At 38.2% G+C, this 17,180-nt stretch overlaps 2 protein-coding genes across 3 annotated transcripts in view; both read left to right on the top strand.

Annotated features, from left to right (window-relative positions):
* The window catches only part of LOC133408674 (sodium-coupled neutral amino acid transporter 3-like), a 34,565-nt gene extending 30,007 nt beyond the window's left edge, over positions 1-4,558 (top strand). Inside the window, exons 14-17 of the mRNA XM_061687808.1 lie at positions 277-401; positions 854-998; positions 1,116-1,219; positions 1,441-4,558. Of these exons, the coding sequence (XP_061543792.1) occupies positions 277-401; positions 854-998; positions 1,116-1,219; positions 1,441-1,545 (479 nt within the window). The 3' untranslated portion in view covers positions 1,546-4,558. The remainder of the gene's footprint in view (positions 1-276; positions 402-853; positions 999-1,115; positions 1,220-1,440) is intronic.
* Positions 4,559-7,058: 2,500 nt separating this feature from the next.
* LOC133408224 (guanine nucleotide-binding protein G(i) subunit alpha-2-like) overlaps positions 7,059-17,180 on the top strand; it is a 63,160-nt gene continuing 53,038 nt past the window's right edge. Inside the window, exons 1-2 of one of the 2 annotated variants that reach the window (XM_061686779.1) lie at positions 7,059-7,261; positions 7,372-7,839. In XM_061686779.1, coding sequence (XP_061542763.1) covers positions 7,722-7,839 — 118 coding nt within the window. In that variant the 5' untranslated portion in view covers positions 7,059-7,261; positions 7,372-7,721. Of the gene's footprint in view, positions 7,840-17,180 lie in introns of both variants that reach the window. The other variant, XM_061686778.1, reaches the window with a different exon arrangement.

The following is a 17,180-nucleotide window of genomic DNA, read 5'->3' as shown; positions in this document are numbered from 1 at the left end:
TGTTTAAGGCTAAAGCATCAATACCATCTAGTGGACACACAGTAAGAAAATTACTCATTTCCCGCCTCGTTGATAGTGAAAGTTGTGACATATGGTGTCCTTATAAAACAGGGAAAATATGGGCCGAGGGCCTCTTTCTTTTATGGGGCATTTCAATCAATGACCTTGCCCATCTGGATTTAAAAATCAAATGTGCACAAACAGGTGCTATTATGAATGATCATATTTCTGTTATTTTGAAGATGTATATTTGCAATGTCATCTTTTATTATGCAGATGAAGTGGAGGCTGAGCTGCTTCACACCTACAGTCGCATTGACCCGTATGACACGCTGATTTTGTGTGTGCGTGTCGCTGTGCTCACTGCTGTCACACTCACTGTGCCCATCGTGCTTTTTCCTGTAAGTGCAATCGACAATTAACACACTGGCAGTGTCAGGGTACCATATACAGTGAACCCCTGCTATAATTGTTGCCCACCCCCCAAAAACGGGGTGTGTAATTTTATATACATGCCAAAAGATGGCAGCAAAGCACTTAAGAGTACCATTAAGGGCCAACACCATGCATCTATCATGTACACATCATGAACCCATGTTACATAAACTACTGTTTTCAGCAGTTAAATTAACAACACAAACAAACCACCTTCAGATGACGCTCATCTATAGTATTAGCTGCATAGTAGCCTAAATGACACACAAGCACAAACTGACATCACATGGGAAAACTAATATTTTCAGTGAATATAGGTAAATTTGGAAAAATCCAAATTTACAAATGCCAAAGCACGAATATGCAGGGGTTCACTCTAGTAGCGACTTTACTATACTGTACTGTATGCTGTCATCAGGTACGAAGGGCCATCCAGCAGATGATGTTTCCAAACAAGACCTTCAACTGGCCACGCCACATCGCCATTGCATTCACTCTGCTCGCGTTCATCAATCTGCTGGTCATCTTTGCCCCCAACATCTTGGGCATCTTTGGGATCATAGGTAGGCACATCAACCCAAGGAAAACACTGTTGGTTCCTGAACTTTATATTCATGTGGAATCGCTTATTTTTGTGTGTGTGTGTGTGTGTGTGTGTGTGTGTGTGCGTGTGTTTCCAGGTGCCACATCTGCCCCTTGTCTTATTTTCATCTTCCCTGCTGTCTTCTACATTCGTATTGTACCCAAGGAAGAGGAGCCACTGCGCTCAACCCCCAAAATCTTGGTGAGTAATAAACTAAAGTGACACAAATCGTGATATAGCATTATATAGTCATAAAAAAGGCAATGTATTAGGTTACTGTTTACACAGCCTCCCCTCAGAGAACATAAACAGTTGAATACAATCGGATGAAAAGATAAATAACAAATGAATGAAAATATAACTGATAAGATAACCAATTCCTTATTTGAATGTGAGAATTCAATTTTCTGTCTCTCTTACAGGCGGCTTGCTTTGCTGGGCTTGGCTTCCTGTTCATGATAATGAGTCTCAGCTTTATCATTATTGACTGGACTTCAGGCAGCAGCAAAGCCAGCAGTGGCCATTAAACCGGATTCCACAACCTTTTCCAGGAATTTAACTTTCTGGTTAATTTTGTTTTATGTGTTGTTATTCTTCATGGTTTTACTTTGGCTCTTCCATCGAAAATATTGGGGGAATGACAAGTTTTGGAGGACGCCATCTCTCTGCACAAAACAAACTTTGTACTGTACATCCTGCCACACAACACTACCAGACAGACAAAAGTCAATTGGGGGGGGGGGGGAATCTAAGAGGAAAAAGCAACAATGTAGGAAACTGCTTTCTTTCCATGTTCATCTGTCACTGTGCTGACTGTGAGCCTGGTTTTCAGTGCTCCTGGGACTGCAATACATGCATTCCTTTTAGCCCAATTCAACATGAAAAATGTACTGAATGGAAGAAATGATTCCACAATATGTCCGCAAACTTTACCTTCGGTCCAAGCCCTTGTGTAGCACAGACAGAGCACATTTTCAACAACATTCTTTCTTTTATTTTATGATCTAATCGGATGTTCTTAATTGAGTAAAAAAGAAGTTTGCTCTTATTCCTTTAGAATTTAGCTCCTGGCCGTCCTAAAATGACTTCAGATGAATACTTAAGTATACAAGAGGTGCCTTGAGATAAGAGTTTAATTCGTACTGTGACAAACTGCCAAATTTTTATACTGTTTTTTTAGTAAGAAAAATCACACTCTATAATACTGTACTTTATAAAAGCATACAATAATGACACAATTAAATAGAATGTAAAAAATTAAACGGTTTTTGCCACATTTTTACTTTGATTCAATGGACATTGTACTGCTCCTTCTGGTGTGCTCGCCTTGCCCTCTTATGGGCAATATGATATAGATATAGAGATACACATGAAGAAGAATTTGACAAATTACTCAGTAAGCTGCATATAAAGGATAAACAATATATGGCTATATTGTTGTTGTTTTGTTGCTGCACTGTTTGAGTTCAAATATCTGTTGTTTAAAGGGTTATAACACCGCAACACTGATGTCTCATCTATGGCGCTTTGCAATGTTTGTTAGCATTAAGCTAAACAGACAAAGCTGTGCTTGTTTTAAATAACACAGGGTGTAATTCTCTTTCTTCAAGTCTAATTTGACAGTGCACTTCAACTGGGAGTGGCATTAAACTGTTTGAAGCCTCTCTTTTAAAGAATTGTTCACTATCTGCCCAACAAGTGAATTGAGTCGAGTTGAGTTCACTGCCACCATACACACTCATCTCAAATTTATGCTCGCAAGTCCAAGCATAAAATCGTCCGAATGACAACTTTTATCTCACAAAAAGTCGGGCCACTCTTATCTCAAGGCACCACTGTAATGTGTTTTCTGTTCCTGTTTTTAATGATTGCCGATACTGAAGACCTCAAGAAAATTACCTCCTAGTGTTCCTCCTCCTTGATGATTTAAAAAAAAAAAAAAAAAAAGTATGTGCGTTATTTCTGAGATAAATTAGACAACAGGGTCCATTCAAACAGCGGCTGGCGACAGTTGTTTGTCTTCACTCATGTCGATAGCCAGCAATGGAATCAAAGACATACACACGATACTGTTTGCAATGTCGCTGTTTAGCATTAGCACTTTCTTTGACTAAAAGCACAACATCTTGTAGCCGTTCTTACTGACTATATGTGTGAAACGTGTTCAATGTGTCTGGGCGTGTCCCTTTTGTATAACACAATATATGCTGTATTAATCAATCCAATGTAAGTTCTACAAAAGTAGCAATGTGTCAATGGGTGTTATATCAAATATTACTTGAATTAACATGAACTTTCCTAACATTCCTCTCCTGGTCTATTGAGTAGAGCAAAGGCGACCAAGTTAGTTGGATGTATCGTCACAAGTTTGTCATATTTATAAAAGAAAACATCACAACTATGGTGACTTTATGCAGTGTTGTTGTTTAATGTGAACATGTATTCACAAGTCAGAAGTACAACTCAAGTGTTTGAATCTGATCTCGTGCAAATGTGTTTTATGATGTCACTAGTGTGGTAACAGTTGGTTCATGCTGCACAAAATCATTAGTGATCTTGTCAACCTTTCTGTATTTATTATTATTATTTTTTTTTATATCGTCAAACCGGTCAGTGCTGTGTGTGTTGTTCTTTCAATTTGTTCCACAGAAAACATTTTCCGTCCCTCTTTTGTTATTTACTTTGTGTCTGCTGATGAGGTTTTTCTATTCATAAGCAGAGGGATTCATTTTGGTATCCATAATCATTAAAATGGGTCTCCAAAATATTTGGATTCACAATGCACAATGGAAAATTCGACAAAAATATGTAATATTAATAACAGTGTGATACTCTGTTGGTGGCTGATGTGAGTTGACCTCTTTGAACTCTTGTCAGCTATCAGTGACCCTCTTTGTGATGTCCATCCATCCATCCATCCATCCATTTTCTGAGCCGCTTATCCTCACAAGGGTCGCAGGAGTGCTATCTTTGGGTAGGAGGTGGGGTACACCCTGTGAACCGGTTGCCAGCCAATCGCAGGGCACATAGAAACAAACAACCATTCACACTCGCATTCACACCTGTGGGCAATTTAGAGTCCTCAATTAACCTACCATGCATGTTTTTGGGATGTGGGTAGAAACCGGAGTGCCCGGAGAAAACCCACTCAGGCACGGGGAGAACATGCAAACTCCACACAGGCGGGGATTGAACCCAGGTCCTCAGAACTGTTAGGCAGACGCTCTAACCGATCGAACGCCGTGCCGCCTTCTTTGTGATGTATCGATTAAAAAGTAACATTAAATGTTGACGTTGGCCAGCATTTATAAATAAATGTAAATACATGTACACCCTTTATATTCATATGCATATCTAATTTGTATAATGTAAATAGCAGTAATAGTTTTAGTCAAATAAAAAAATATATAATAATTTTCAAAGTGCTTTTAAACCTTTTGTCCTTCAATTGGTGTCTATTTTCTTGTCTCTATTTTAATATGTCGCTGGCAGTATTATACTGTAAACGATGTTGCAATAAAGATAATGAAGCCCCAATTATCTTTGTGTCTGTGTTACTATTGATGACGACTCGGTTACTCATCTGTCTCACGATATAAGGGTTGCTCAATACAGCGTATGTATGGAATTAATAATGCCTAGTTTATTGACACTTTTTTTTTCAAATATTCATCCATCTATTTTCTATATTGCGTGTCCTATCCCAGCTGACTTTGAGCAAGAGGTGGGACACACACCGGCCTGGTCGCCAACTAGCCAGATTTTATAATCAAACCCCAAACCTCTGAAATGTGAGGCAGACCACTAGGACACAGTGCTGCCCAATTATATAAATATTCAAAATTTAAAGGGTAACAATATATTTGTGATTTGTGGTTTTAATTTTCAGCACACCACTGTATTGCACTGATAATGCACAAGTGAGTTTTATATATAGCATGCAATACATAAACATTTTAAAGGGAATAATAGTTTTAAATGCAAATCTCACCTGTAAACACAATGTTGCAGAAAAAGCAGTCAGCAACATACACATTTTTCTTACTTTGATTCATTGTATCTTACGTTGTCGCTTCATGTAAACGGCATTGATCTCGCTGCATATAAAAATAATATTCGCCTTCAAATATGCATTTGTTGAACAGTACAGTACAGTTGATGATTACAACATCGTCCATGAGGTGACGCTGTAGCCCTGTTGACAGGTCCTCAAGATGTCACTGTTCTTTGTTATTCTACTGAACTCCTTTACTTTCCATATACAGGAGTGTTATAATTATCATTTTTCACAATACCAATAATAGAGACGATTAGGAGCAAAATTTTATTAAATAAATAATAAATAATGAAATAACAATTAAATACTGTTCTTCTAAAGCATTGGTGGGCAAAGTATGGTCCGCGGGCCTCTTCTTTAATCTGGCTCACTGAGCATTTACGTTATGAAGTCCCTTAATATCTATTGCATAAGTTTATCCATATTTCTTCCCTAAAATAAATTCAGTATATTAATTTGATAATTTATTATTATTGTATTACTAAAATAAACATTTAAATATTGTATTGTACATTATTAATTTTCTCATTTAATAAATGGCATGTTTACACATTTACCAATTTCTCTCACAACCGAACTCGGTCTGCACCCAATTGCATGACTACAAAAACAGATGGAACAAAGTTGAAATGATCAATTGTTTTAACAAATAAAGTGCAAGAGGAAATCACTCAAAAGAGGAAAAAGCCAACTACAAAAATAAACACAAAATTACAGAGGGAAAACTACTGTGATCATCTAACAACACAAAGTATCACCATAACTCAAAACTTGGCTTGACAAGCAGCATGGCATGGAAAACTGATTCACTAGACATGACCAACTAGCAGAACAAAGGAAAACACAGACTATATGGGTAATTTTTGGGCAATTGCCGACTTTTTGATGTGCTAATCTTTGGAAAAATTAACTTTTTTGAGATTTTTAACAGATAGATGACATTAGTACCTTGTCTTGGTAGAGCTCAAACATAATAATCAGAGCTGGATTGTTCAGACATAGATTGTGAGAGCATTCCCCCCGGATTTAGGGACATAGACGAAGGTATTATAATGTGTCAATAGTGATATGTTCAAGAACACTGGCTTTTCTTTCACCATATGTGTCCCTTTTCCACCGTGTAAATTTTTTTTCTTTGAATGAAAATGAAACAAAAAGTACAAGTATTAACTATTGCAGATGACCACGTTTACACCCAATTTACCCCAAATCATGAATCATAACAAATTTGAACCAAAACAAAAAAACATGGATGATTTTAATCCTTTCCAATTCTGAAAATTAATACGTACATATGCAAAACATTGTATTTGTTATTTAAATAAAACATTGTGACAGGATAAATGTGTGCAACAGGGGTGGAAAGAACCATAACAGGGTGGAATTCCCATCATATTGACCCAATTAATTGAGCACTAGAATTTACACACTGATATAAATCTAATAATCAAATTTACAGGAAAAATAAGAGCAATTTATCTGCAACGAGAGGAGAGTAGATTACAAAATAAAAAACACATTTTATTTAAAAGAAAAACATTAAATTAATTATATTGTAATTGAATTAGTTACCAATCGTATAATTTAATATTTAAATTATACGATTGGTAACTTGGTAAATTGGTAAATTGTATTATTATATTTCATTTAATAAAGTATTTTATATTTTAACATTTTTTTAACCTCATCTATGAATGACCTGGCCCATCTGTCAATTTTAAAAACAAAATGTTTCCTTTGATCACAAAAATGCGTCCACACCTGTTCTAAAGCCACAAAATAACAATAAATACAAATAGTAGTAATAATATGTGGTGGTTAATAAATACATGTACTGCACTATAATTCATGTTGGCAATTGACATGCAAGCGTTTGCCACTGCAAAAAACAAAAAAACAAACTACATTTCCCGAGAAGCACAGCGCGGACCGAGGGGGCGGGCCGCTGGATTTCTCTTCGGTTCCTTCCTTTTTTTTCCTCAGCTGAAGGTTGTCGCTGTTGAACGGACTCGGAGGGTGACTACTGGCTGACGCCGCTTGTGTCACTCGTGGCTGTAGGGGAACTTGACCGCGGCGGACCGCGGGTGTGGCTTCAAACGTGACAAATCTCCACCGCGTGGAAAGAATGCGTGACGTGCAAAGACAGTAGGACAAAGACTTCTCTAAAATAACAAAAAGCGTCCAATGTAAGCGCGCGTGCCGACTCTTTTTGATTACCCTGACTCGCTTTTTCTTTTTTTTTTTTTTTTTTTGGTACAGCTGGAATACTTTTTTTTTTTTTCTCTCTCTTTCTCAGGAACTTCCGGAGACGATTTTCGTGAGTTTATCATGCTTTAAGGGAATTGTCAAATTTGTTCAAACGTAACAAAAGTAGCCTGCCCGCATTATAAAAAAAAGAAATAAAGAAAAAAGTTTTTAGGGCTGCTTCTTCCAAAAGAGGCACTCATGCTGCTTTTGTGACCGAGCAAGTGGCTCGATTTGACGGCAAAAGGGGTTCGGTGAACCGTCCCTCACCCAAAAAAAGGGAAGTCGCTTTACTCAACTTTTAGATTTTTTTTTCTTCAAACAAAGGCATCGAGCCTCGTATTCTTCCCCCAAGTGATTTGTACCACTAAAGCAGCAGTCCTGAAGCGAGCACTCGGAACCATGGGCTGCACCGTGAGCCAGGAGGATAAAGCCGCGGCCGAGAGGTCCAAAATGATTGATAAGAACCTGCGAGAAGATGGAGAGAAGGCGGCCAGAGAAGTGAAACTGCTGCTACTGGGTGAGTCGTCCATCCTGCCTGCCCCCGCCTCTCTTCAAAGCACACCAGTTGTGCAATTGAAAGTTGAATTGCATGTGCCAATGTGTGCGAATAGCTGGATTTACAACTTTCATTCATATCCTTAAACGTCTCACCCAGTGGAGACCAGACCTTTTTGCGTGGCTAACAATAAGATGGCCCCTCACGCTTGCACTTTATGGGGTGCAATTGCCATTACACCCTGTGTGGCCTTGCAGCGTCTCACTGGTTCACTCACAAAGGCCCCGGTTGAGAAATTGGTCAACGTTTGGAGTCCAAATAAGAGCATTTGTCCCTCTCCAGACATGTTGGGCGGAGAGTGCCATGCATGTCAGAGTATTCCTTTCTCTGCTTTTTGGATAGATTTAGTAAAATGTTTGCTGGGTCAGACGACATGACAAGGTCTGCCTGATAATGAGCGAGCTGCTGTTTGGTCAAAGGGTGAACAGCCCTGACCTTTCCCAGAAGTGGCCAGACTAGAGTATGCTCACCTCGAGTCAAAACAAGTCAGAGTGAGAGAGTGAAGTCCTTCCAACGCTTGCAGAATTCTCTTTATGGGTCCAAGTAGGGGATTATGAATGCCTCGTTTCCATGCAGTCACATTTTGTTCAGTCATCCTAAATGCATCTTCATATTTACCTCAGAGATTAAATAAGGGGAATGGAAGTCATACACTGCACAGAGTGCTTAAAGTTAACGTGCTGTGTTGTATTAAATCTCGTGCTCACTGATTTCAAACGTTAAATGAGCTGTTTGAGCACAAGAAACACATTGAACACTAACACCTTTTTAAGGGAGTCAAAGTAGCTTGGCCTTCAGTGGCCACCTCTTAATACCGCCACTATCGTGTCACAATCATAGAAACCATCGACAATATACAAAAATGCAATAAAACGGCACACAACCGTGCCAGTGCCACATACATCAGGAGCAGTTCAGAATTCATATCTATATGGCAAAATACACAAAACATTTTAATAAAATACATCACATTGACCAGAGATGCTATTAATGTGTGCAGTTCGCTACATACATGTTTTGGTAGTCGAAATTGTTGGTAGTGTGAGTGGTATCGAACATCTCTACTACAAAGTGGAGAATAAGACTTTCGGGAATAAATTAATACAGTTTCATGGAACAATTTTTTAGAATTATATTAAGTTGCCTTGTAAATGTTGGTCAGTGCTTCTGATAGTGTTTAGTCCAGCAGAGAAGACCTACCATGTTGTTCTCAAGATAGCTAGGACGAAGTCAATGGCACCGGTGCGCTGCCGGTTGTCGCCAGCTAGTACACTCTAGGGCTGCACGAGATTGGGGGAAAAAAATGCCATTGCGGTTTTCAGTAACTCGGCGATATATATTCCTGTGTGAAAAAAATTCAGAATAACATACTTGTGAAAGTTGTGATGTGAAAAGCGGCACACATTTTTCTTTTTCCCGCTATATTTTTTAGGACGGTTTATAATCGCTTCAGTAGAAAATACATATACTGAGATAATTGCGTGAAGTATACTTCCATTTAAATGCGCAGTGGTATTGAGCAGGTAGGTGTCCAGCAAGACATGAAGTTCTTCATTTCTTTTCATGTCGTTATACTGCAGTACGTATAGGACATTCTTAACATTAATTTTTTTAAATCAATCTGTATTTCTACACATATTTTAACATAATAGGCATCAGTATATCTATATTTGAGTGCAGTAGTTTAAAGTAAACAACATGGACTGCTGTGTCCACCTTGCGACTGGATCAGACCACAAGATTTTAGCCCTTTTTTTTGGGCCCAATTTGCTATCGTGGCTGATTTCATAGACACATTTTGTCACGAACCCTATGACGCAAAAATGTAAAGTCGAGCATGTTTGTAGTGTGACAAATGAAGAACCCTCCGGTTTAATTATACAACGTACATGACTGCTGACGTCGACAATTAGAAGTACGTCTTGAGACTTGCTCACCGTTGTCAATCGTTATTCGCACGGTCACACCAATGTTTTCCAAAACTTTAGAGCATAAATCGACAGAAAGCCAGAATGTTTACGTACAAACGTTAGTGCGTAGTTATGTCGCCTGCTTGCGAGCCATATTAAAATTATGTGAACATTACCTCACGCTCTTCTTGAAGAATGGATAGTCCAAAGCATCCTCCAAAGCACCGGGGGACAACACCACACCTCTCTCCTGCATCACGTGTTATTTGAAGAATTATAATTTACCGTAAATTTGGAGCTAATCTTATTAGCAAGTCTAGCTTTACTTATCACCGTATACCAGCACTTTGGTTAGCGGACAATTGTTAAATTGTTAGTTTAACGTGACAGTTTGGCCAGTAAGGTACAGCTGGGCGTGACAAATAAATAAACAGCTTGAAGCAAGAACGTTTTGTCTTTTATCTGGGGAATGTTTTGCAAGCCTAAACTCCTCACAGTACGATTGTGATTGGTGGAATGATGCGCGCAGTGAATGTTGGTTACCAGAATTCTTTTGCCCCCGACATCGCCCAGGACCCTTGTGATGTGACTATTGCACATGCTCACATCACGATTATGATGATCAAACAATATATCATGCAGCCCTCGTAGACTCCACGCTGTCTCGGTTGCGTTAGGAGATCGTTAACTATTTCACTGCCATTAACAGCTATAAGTCAAATATCTATTTTAACTGGGAGGGCTGGGAGTGTTTAATCAATCAATGAATCGATTTACTATGCCCATCCCTCAGTGGAACCGCCAAATTTGATCCTTTCAATTTCGCCGCCTTCACTACAGAGAAAAAGGCTCAGGCTATTATTATTATTATTTTTTTGTCATTTTGTTTATTCTAAAAGTAGGAGGAGCAACAACAACAAGTGTTAAGAACGGAAGCACATGCAATGAGACGCACAAGAAGAATATTCCTTGGATGTTTTGTGAAATTCGTGGAATACCACTCAAAGCATTTCCACTCCCAGCGTGTCCCAATGGAGCATCCAGTGTTAGAGTATTTTGCCGTCAGCCAATTAGAGATGATGCGTCGTTGAGCCAGCACTTGAGCATCAATAGTCAAATGTGGGTGAGTGAGCACCATAAAGATTCAGGTTGAGGAGACTGTAAAGTCGAGGCAGTGTAGTCAACTGCTAATGTTAGCATTTTGCCACTTGCTATCTGACAACTGGCCCAATGATTTTGATTATTCTCTTGTTGTCTGTCTTTTAAATTAACATGATATATTATCATACAAAGGGTCCATTTTTACACTTGTGTGACAGTTATGAATGTTAAAATGTAACTTAAAACATTGCCTGTACAGTTAATAAAGGTTAATGACAGCAACTGTTTCAACAGTGCTCTCTGGTAACAAATCAGTTTGCCCTATGTCCTTATATGAATTGGTTTCGACCTTTAATGTTCCACTGTAACTGTTAATGTTTGTACCGGTATGTCATTATTCATTATTGCCATTAGCAGTCATATATCTCAGTATTGAGTGTGATGGGGGTGTGACACACTTCAAGGGTGCTACGTTACACCTCCAAGTATTATTTGTTTTCTTCTGGCATTTAGCATCTGTTGCAGCAGCTGAAAAAACTCACTTCTTTCTTTCTTTGGTCACATCACCTGACTGGAACTGAGCTTTTGAGCCAGACGCTGATGTAGGACTTTTAAGAAATGTTGATCTTAATCATATTGTTCAGCAATCCATGTAATGGCTCATCAATTGTGAATGAATTTACTGTAGGATCTGGATAATATCGTCTCTTTTGCTGTGTTTAAGGCAACTTAACTTGGTAAGATACCCTGTAACTTTTGCGTTTAAATTGTTGGCCAGTCAGAATAAATATTTGTTGACTGAGCCCTGCCGCGAATAGCAAAAAATGCCAGTAATTGACGCTTTCCCAAAAAATGGTTTATAATTGCCTACATTAATATCTTAAACTGTAAATGTACCACAGACTTATGATCCCAAAACAATTGAGCATAATTTCAAACTCATCTGGTTTACAGATTATTTAATTTAAAAAAATGTACTGGACGTGCATGTATTTCGCCTTAGCAGCCGGTCAAAATACCAATTATCAAGCAAGAAGTAAACCTATGTCATTTGTTAACTTGAGCTTTTTAGCCACTTAGTTGAGAAAACGTACATGTGACAACGACTAACTTACGCTAACAACCCCAGCTAAATTTCGGCCCTCCCTGACCTACAAAGATCTTGGGACTGTTGAGCTGTATCGCTTCAGAACTACTTCCTTGACACCAATTACTTCTTTCCTATTAGCCGGGACTTTAGCAGCCGATTAGGGCATTACAGAAAGAGGGGAAAAAAACATATGAATGGCAAACCACGAATAGGCGGTATTCACTGTACCATCATCAGTGCAAGCATGCATGGAGGGCTATTGATTGGTATTTCAGCATTGATGCACCAGAGAACACCATGTGTAAGTCTTTGTTGATTAACTCGACTAAGGTGTTAATGTTCCTCCGTGAGTGTATTTTTTACGCTACATTTGGCGTATATTTGTGTTTATGGGAGTTGTTGAGGAAGTGTCATCAAGCTCATTATCTTGCAAAATAGTGCCATGTATAGAAGGTTCGACTGCATGTACTTGCACAAGTGCAAGACCCCGTTTTGAAGTGTTTTCAAGTTTAGACTAATTAAAAAAAAAGTTTCACATGTGACCCCTGTTCAGAAAGAGTGCTTTAATATGTTTGTCATTTTTCAAAGAAACGGGTAGGTCCTCCTTTTCAAAGAATGCTGTTTGATGATGTTGCTGTGGATGTGTTTGTTTGTAGGGTCCACAAAGCCGCTGTTGTCTAAACAAACCGCTGAAACAACACAATTACCAGTTTTCCGTTAGAAATGTTGACAGGCTATCATGATGGTTCTAAACTTACTATCTAAAACAAATGTTAAAATGTTACCTTTTAGAGGAGCATATAACACAGCTGGGGACTGTGAAGTTAGATTTTGACTGTCTTCACATCAAGGTCAGGGTTATCAAAATATCTCAGGTTAAAGTTTTAGTTTTTCTATCACTTTTACCACTTGGATGTAATAGTACTCCCATGACACAGACATTAACTGGCATGCTTTTTGTAAATTCCACCTGAGTTAAAAGTATTTCTTCATTGTTCATTTACAATCATAACCACAATGAAACCGAACAACCTATCTGTATTTGTTTTCGCACAAAAGAGTAGATAAGAAAATAAAAATGCTATGTGGACATTTTTCTAAAATGCCAAGGCTTTCTGTAAATGATGACCTGAACTGAAATGTCCTTGGCTAGGTAGCATGATAGCTTATTTTCCATTTAGTTATGAGATCAATGAAATCATTTGTAAATGTCACAGTTAAACCAAATACATAGTATTATCGTGGGTGCAGTGTAGTTAAATGTAGTTTTAAAGCAACCTATGCACATTATCAAGTTTTGGTAAAGTGACTGTGTATTGTTGCTTTAGTTTTTCCACCCACCCCAATGTATTCAAATCCCTGTTTATTACAACGATGAGATGACACTGCGCTACTGTGTGCAAACAAACAAATGCAATTACTAAGTGTTTTCATTGTATGTGCTTTCTGGTAATTGGACCAGAAAGGCTTTGGTTGGTTTTTTTTTTTCCTCCCCATGGAAAGTCATTAGTTAATGTGAAGCGGACAGTTTAATACATACAGGCTTAAAGCTCTCATTAACAGGTAACGCTCCCTCCCTCCCTGTAGGGTCCTTGATTGACATTTCATTTCTTCCCACTCCACAATGGACTTGTGGAGATTTTCTCATGATTTTTTTGGCTCACTATCAATTTCCAGTTTTGTATTAACACTCAGTTCCTAGGCACAAATAACAGCATGAAATTGGAGTGTTTCTACATAATGCACTATGTACACAGAGGAACACGTGGTAGTGATTTGACAGGCGGCACTATTATGCAAATATTTTGGCACGTTACCTGCAAGCACAGAAGTATGCGACTTGTAGCACAAATATAAACTACTTGATAACGTGGGTGGACAGTTGTTATTGTAGAACTGGAGACACCAGCCGCTCATTGTATTACCCTCCATGGAGTCAGTGTTGGTTTGGTTCAGTCTACAATGTTGACTCAGCCTGCCTGCTAATTAGCTGCTAGCAAGCGTCGTGCAGACCCACTGAGCGTGACCCACAGTCAGTCCCAAAATAAAGTTTTTAAAAATAACTCCCAATTACTGTCCAAAGCTTCTTACATTGTTAGTGGAAGGAGCGCCAACACGCCCATTCAAAGAAACTCATTGATTTTGCCAGTTGGCTTGACTGCTAGTGGCTCACTCATGCTCAGTTCTGCTGGTCCGACACGTTTGTGACGCATGAGGGGAGAAAAAAAGCCATGGGGAAAAAAAATAACACACATTTGCGCATCACCTAACTAAAAAAGTAGTCATGCACCCTCTGGATAACAAGTAAAAGATGACCATCAGGCATGTAACAGTAGCATGCATATCATCCTGTACAACTTCAGTAGTTTGTAATTAGCCGCACTTCAAATTAGGAATTGACTAATTTTCACTAAACAATTGATTTTGCCTTCAGACACAGTTAAAAGTTCCACAAAATTCTTAGGAATCTGATCATCCATTTTAATGCTCATTCTGACATCAAATTGTGCCTTTGGCAAATAGTTCTGAAGCTGAACATGATCCATTCTGGGATACTGGATCAGTAATGTTTGAGTTGTTTGCCTGAAAATCTTGGTCAAATTACCATTTGAACCTCAGGTCTATTTGACTTCATTGTGTTTTTTTGTTTATTCTGGAGGCAGATGGCTTTGTTTTTTCTCTCTCCACAGTTTTAGAAAAAAAAATCTTCTGCAAAATACCTCACACTTCCTGTTTCCTGTTCCTTTGACTCAAGAACCATTGACCAATTTCAAGTCAGCCTGAATAAATTGAATAGCCTTCCTTTCTTTTTAAACAATAGAAATGAGGCAGATTGAACTCACGAGCTGCAACAAAAAATGGATAGATTAATAGTTATTGTATGTGGGTAAATACAGCATTGTTTTTGTGTTGATGAGATAGACATGGGAGCATTTTCATTAGTCTGGATGCTGGCAGTGTTTCATCGTGCACCTGGTGGAAAAATGTCAGCTAAAATGTAGCTTTCAGCAGAGTCCTTTTTTCCAGTTTGATGGCTACCAAAGGTGACACATTCTCCTGCCTCTCAGTCCACGCGTTCCTCGGCGCATCGACTCCGAGATCCTCCCTGTTATTAAAGTGGTTAACAGGCACAATAACAGCTAGGTGGGGAATATTGGAAAAAAATGACTGTGATTTTTATGTATTTTATTTTGTGACGTGAAATAATACAGGATCAGTGTTGCGGAAGTTCACTTTCTACGCGAAACTAGTTCAAAGTTCAGGTCATAGTTCCAAAGTTCACTGGTCCAAAAACGAACTAGTTAATATTATTTATTTTTTTAAATTGCAAATGTTTTTGGAGTTTATTATTATTATTTACTATTATAATTTTTATTATTGTTTGTTCTATTTGCTCTGTACTTGTAATTATTTCACTGTGTACTTTTTACTCTTAAGTAATTTATTTGGAGGACTACTATTTATACTTTTACTTGAGTCACATTATTGTCAAGTAACAGTACTCTTACTAGAGTACAATGTTTGGCTACTCTACCCACCTCTGGAGCGGACATCCTCTATTGCAACTCTTACGTTAAAGCAAAATTTTTGCTCATCCGGTGTTGTAGCCAGTGTGATATTTGTTGCACTGGTCTTTTGTATTTTCGCATTGAGGTGCTGGGGGTCGTGGCCCTGGTTGTGGTTTAGGGTTAGGGAAGCACACATAACATCGGTGACAAGAGTTGATCCGCTAGTACAACTTGTATTAATTAGGAAACACACTTACAAATATCGAATTAGTTTACGGATGTTAATGTTAACTGTATTAAGCGACGGAGCGATGTTAGAGATTATGTCACAACACAGAATTAACTAACTTCAAATTCAGAAATGGTCAATAAAAACAGAGAAATACTGTACTTAATAATAATAATAATTTCCTGGAGGATTTGGGATTAGCCTTTTGGGATTAGCCTTTGAAGTTGTTAATAGTGAAAAATAGTGAGACAGACAATGATTTTAGTCAATTATTTTCCGGAATGAGAGTGTTTAAAGAGGATGACTGCTATTGATGTGGCACAGCTTGAAGCAGGCATCAGGTGCAGGCGGAGAATGGGCCTGGCTTAAATTCGAGGCAAGAACGGAAAAGCAAAGGAATGAGGCAAATTTAATTCTAATCTTAAATTTGTACATCAACATGTATTTGAGCGGTGTAAATAAATGTTTTTCTGCGTGATGAGTCTTCCAGATTGCTTAATTTATGTTAAAATAAAAATATTCTATGTGGGGGGCCGGGGGATGCCCCAAACACTCCTACAATGTTTTTATTTTTTTGGTCACCTTTTTCATGACTTTGGTGTTTGTATGTCTGAAATACTAAATACTAATAGCACTCAATAATCTCCACCACCTCTAAATTGCACACGATGCATAGTTTCCTTATTCATTTATTTTTTATGGTACTAGCTTGGCTAATATTGTATAAATCCTATTTATAGGAATTCATAGCGTGCTGAGAAATTACTACTGACTCTAGAGCTTTGTTCGTTGTGCGTGCCCTTTACCTCTGAAAATAAGTGAAGGAAGAGGAAGTGGACACTTAAGCGTGCAAGCTTGTAGACAGCATACATACAAACGGAACAGGAACTGTTGCAAGACTGAGAAGCGACGTCAGCCTCCCCAAGGCAAATATAGTTTCCTACTCCAGCTCTCTTGGGGAGCGGCCTGTTCAGGAAATTAATATTTTTCTCAATTTCTTAGTGTTTATTTGAAAATCTCTGTTTCTTTCCACCACAAGACTTACTCCCATATAATCCCAAATATGGCGCATTGGCTACTTTATTTATTCCCTGCTGGTGTGTAGTAGTGAATTAGTTGAAGTAGTTTATTGTGTATGTTCAATCAATTTAGTAAAATATCTACCTCTGGTTGTTGCCTGCAGCCCACATTTCTTTTTTTTTTTTTTTTTTTTTTTTTTTTTTTTTTTGTCCTGCTCGGCTGTTAGGTCAAGCAGAATGGAAAATCTGTATCCCTTTTATGTTGAAACACTTAAGAGTTTTTAAGATTCCGCTGTGGTATTATAATTGAGGTTTATTGAGAATCAGACTTGATCAATCGAAGAGAACAACGTTTCTAGAAGGGAGAGAGAAACTAAGACAAAAGACAAAGCACCAATTGTAAACAGGATGAGAGAAGTAAATCATTAAATTATCTACAACAAT

The sequence above is a fragment of the Phycodurus eques genome, chromosome 10 (genome assembly GCF_024500275.1).
Source record: "Phycodurus eques isolate BA_2022a chromosome 10, UOR_Pequ_1.1, whole genome shotgun sequence".
Lineage (NCBI taxonomy): Eukaryota > Metazoa > Chordata > Actinopteri > Syngnathiformes > Syngnathidae > Phycodurus > Phycodurus eques.
Note: the sequence above shows the minus strand (reverse complement) of the source record. Positions and strands in the feature narration are given on the sequence as shown.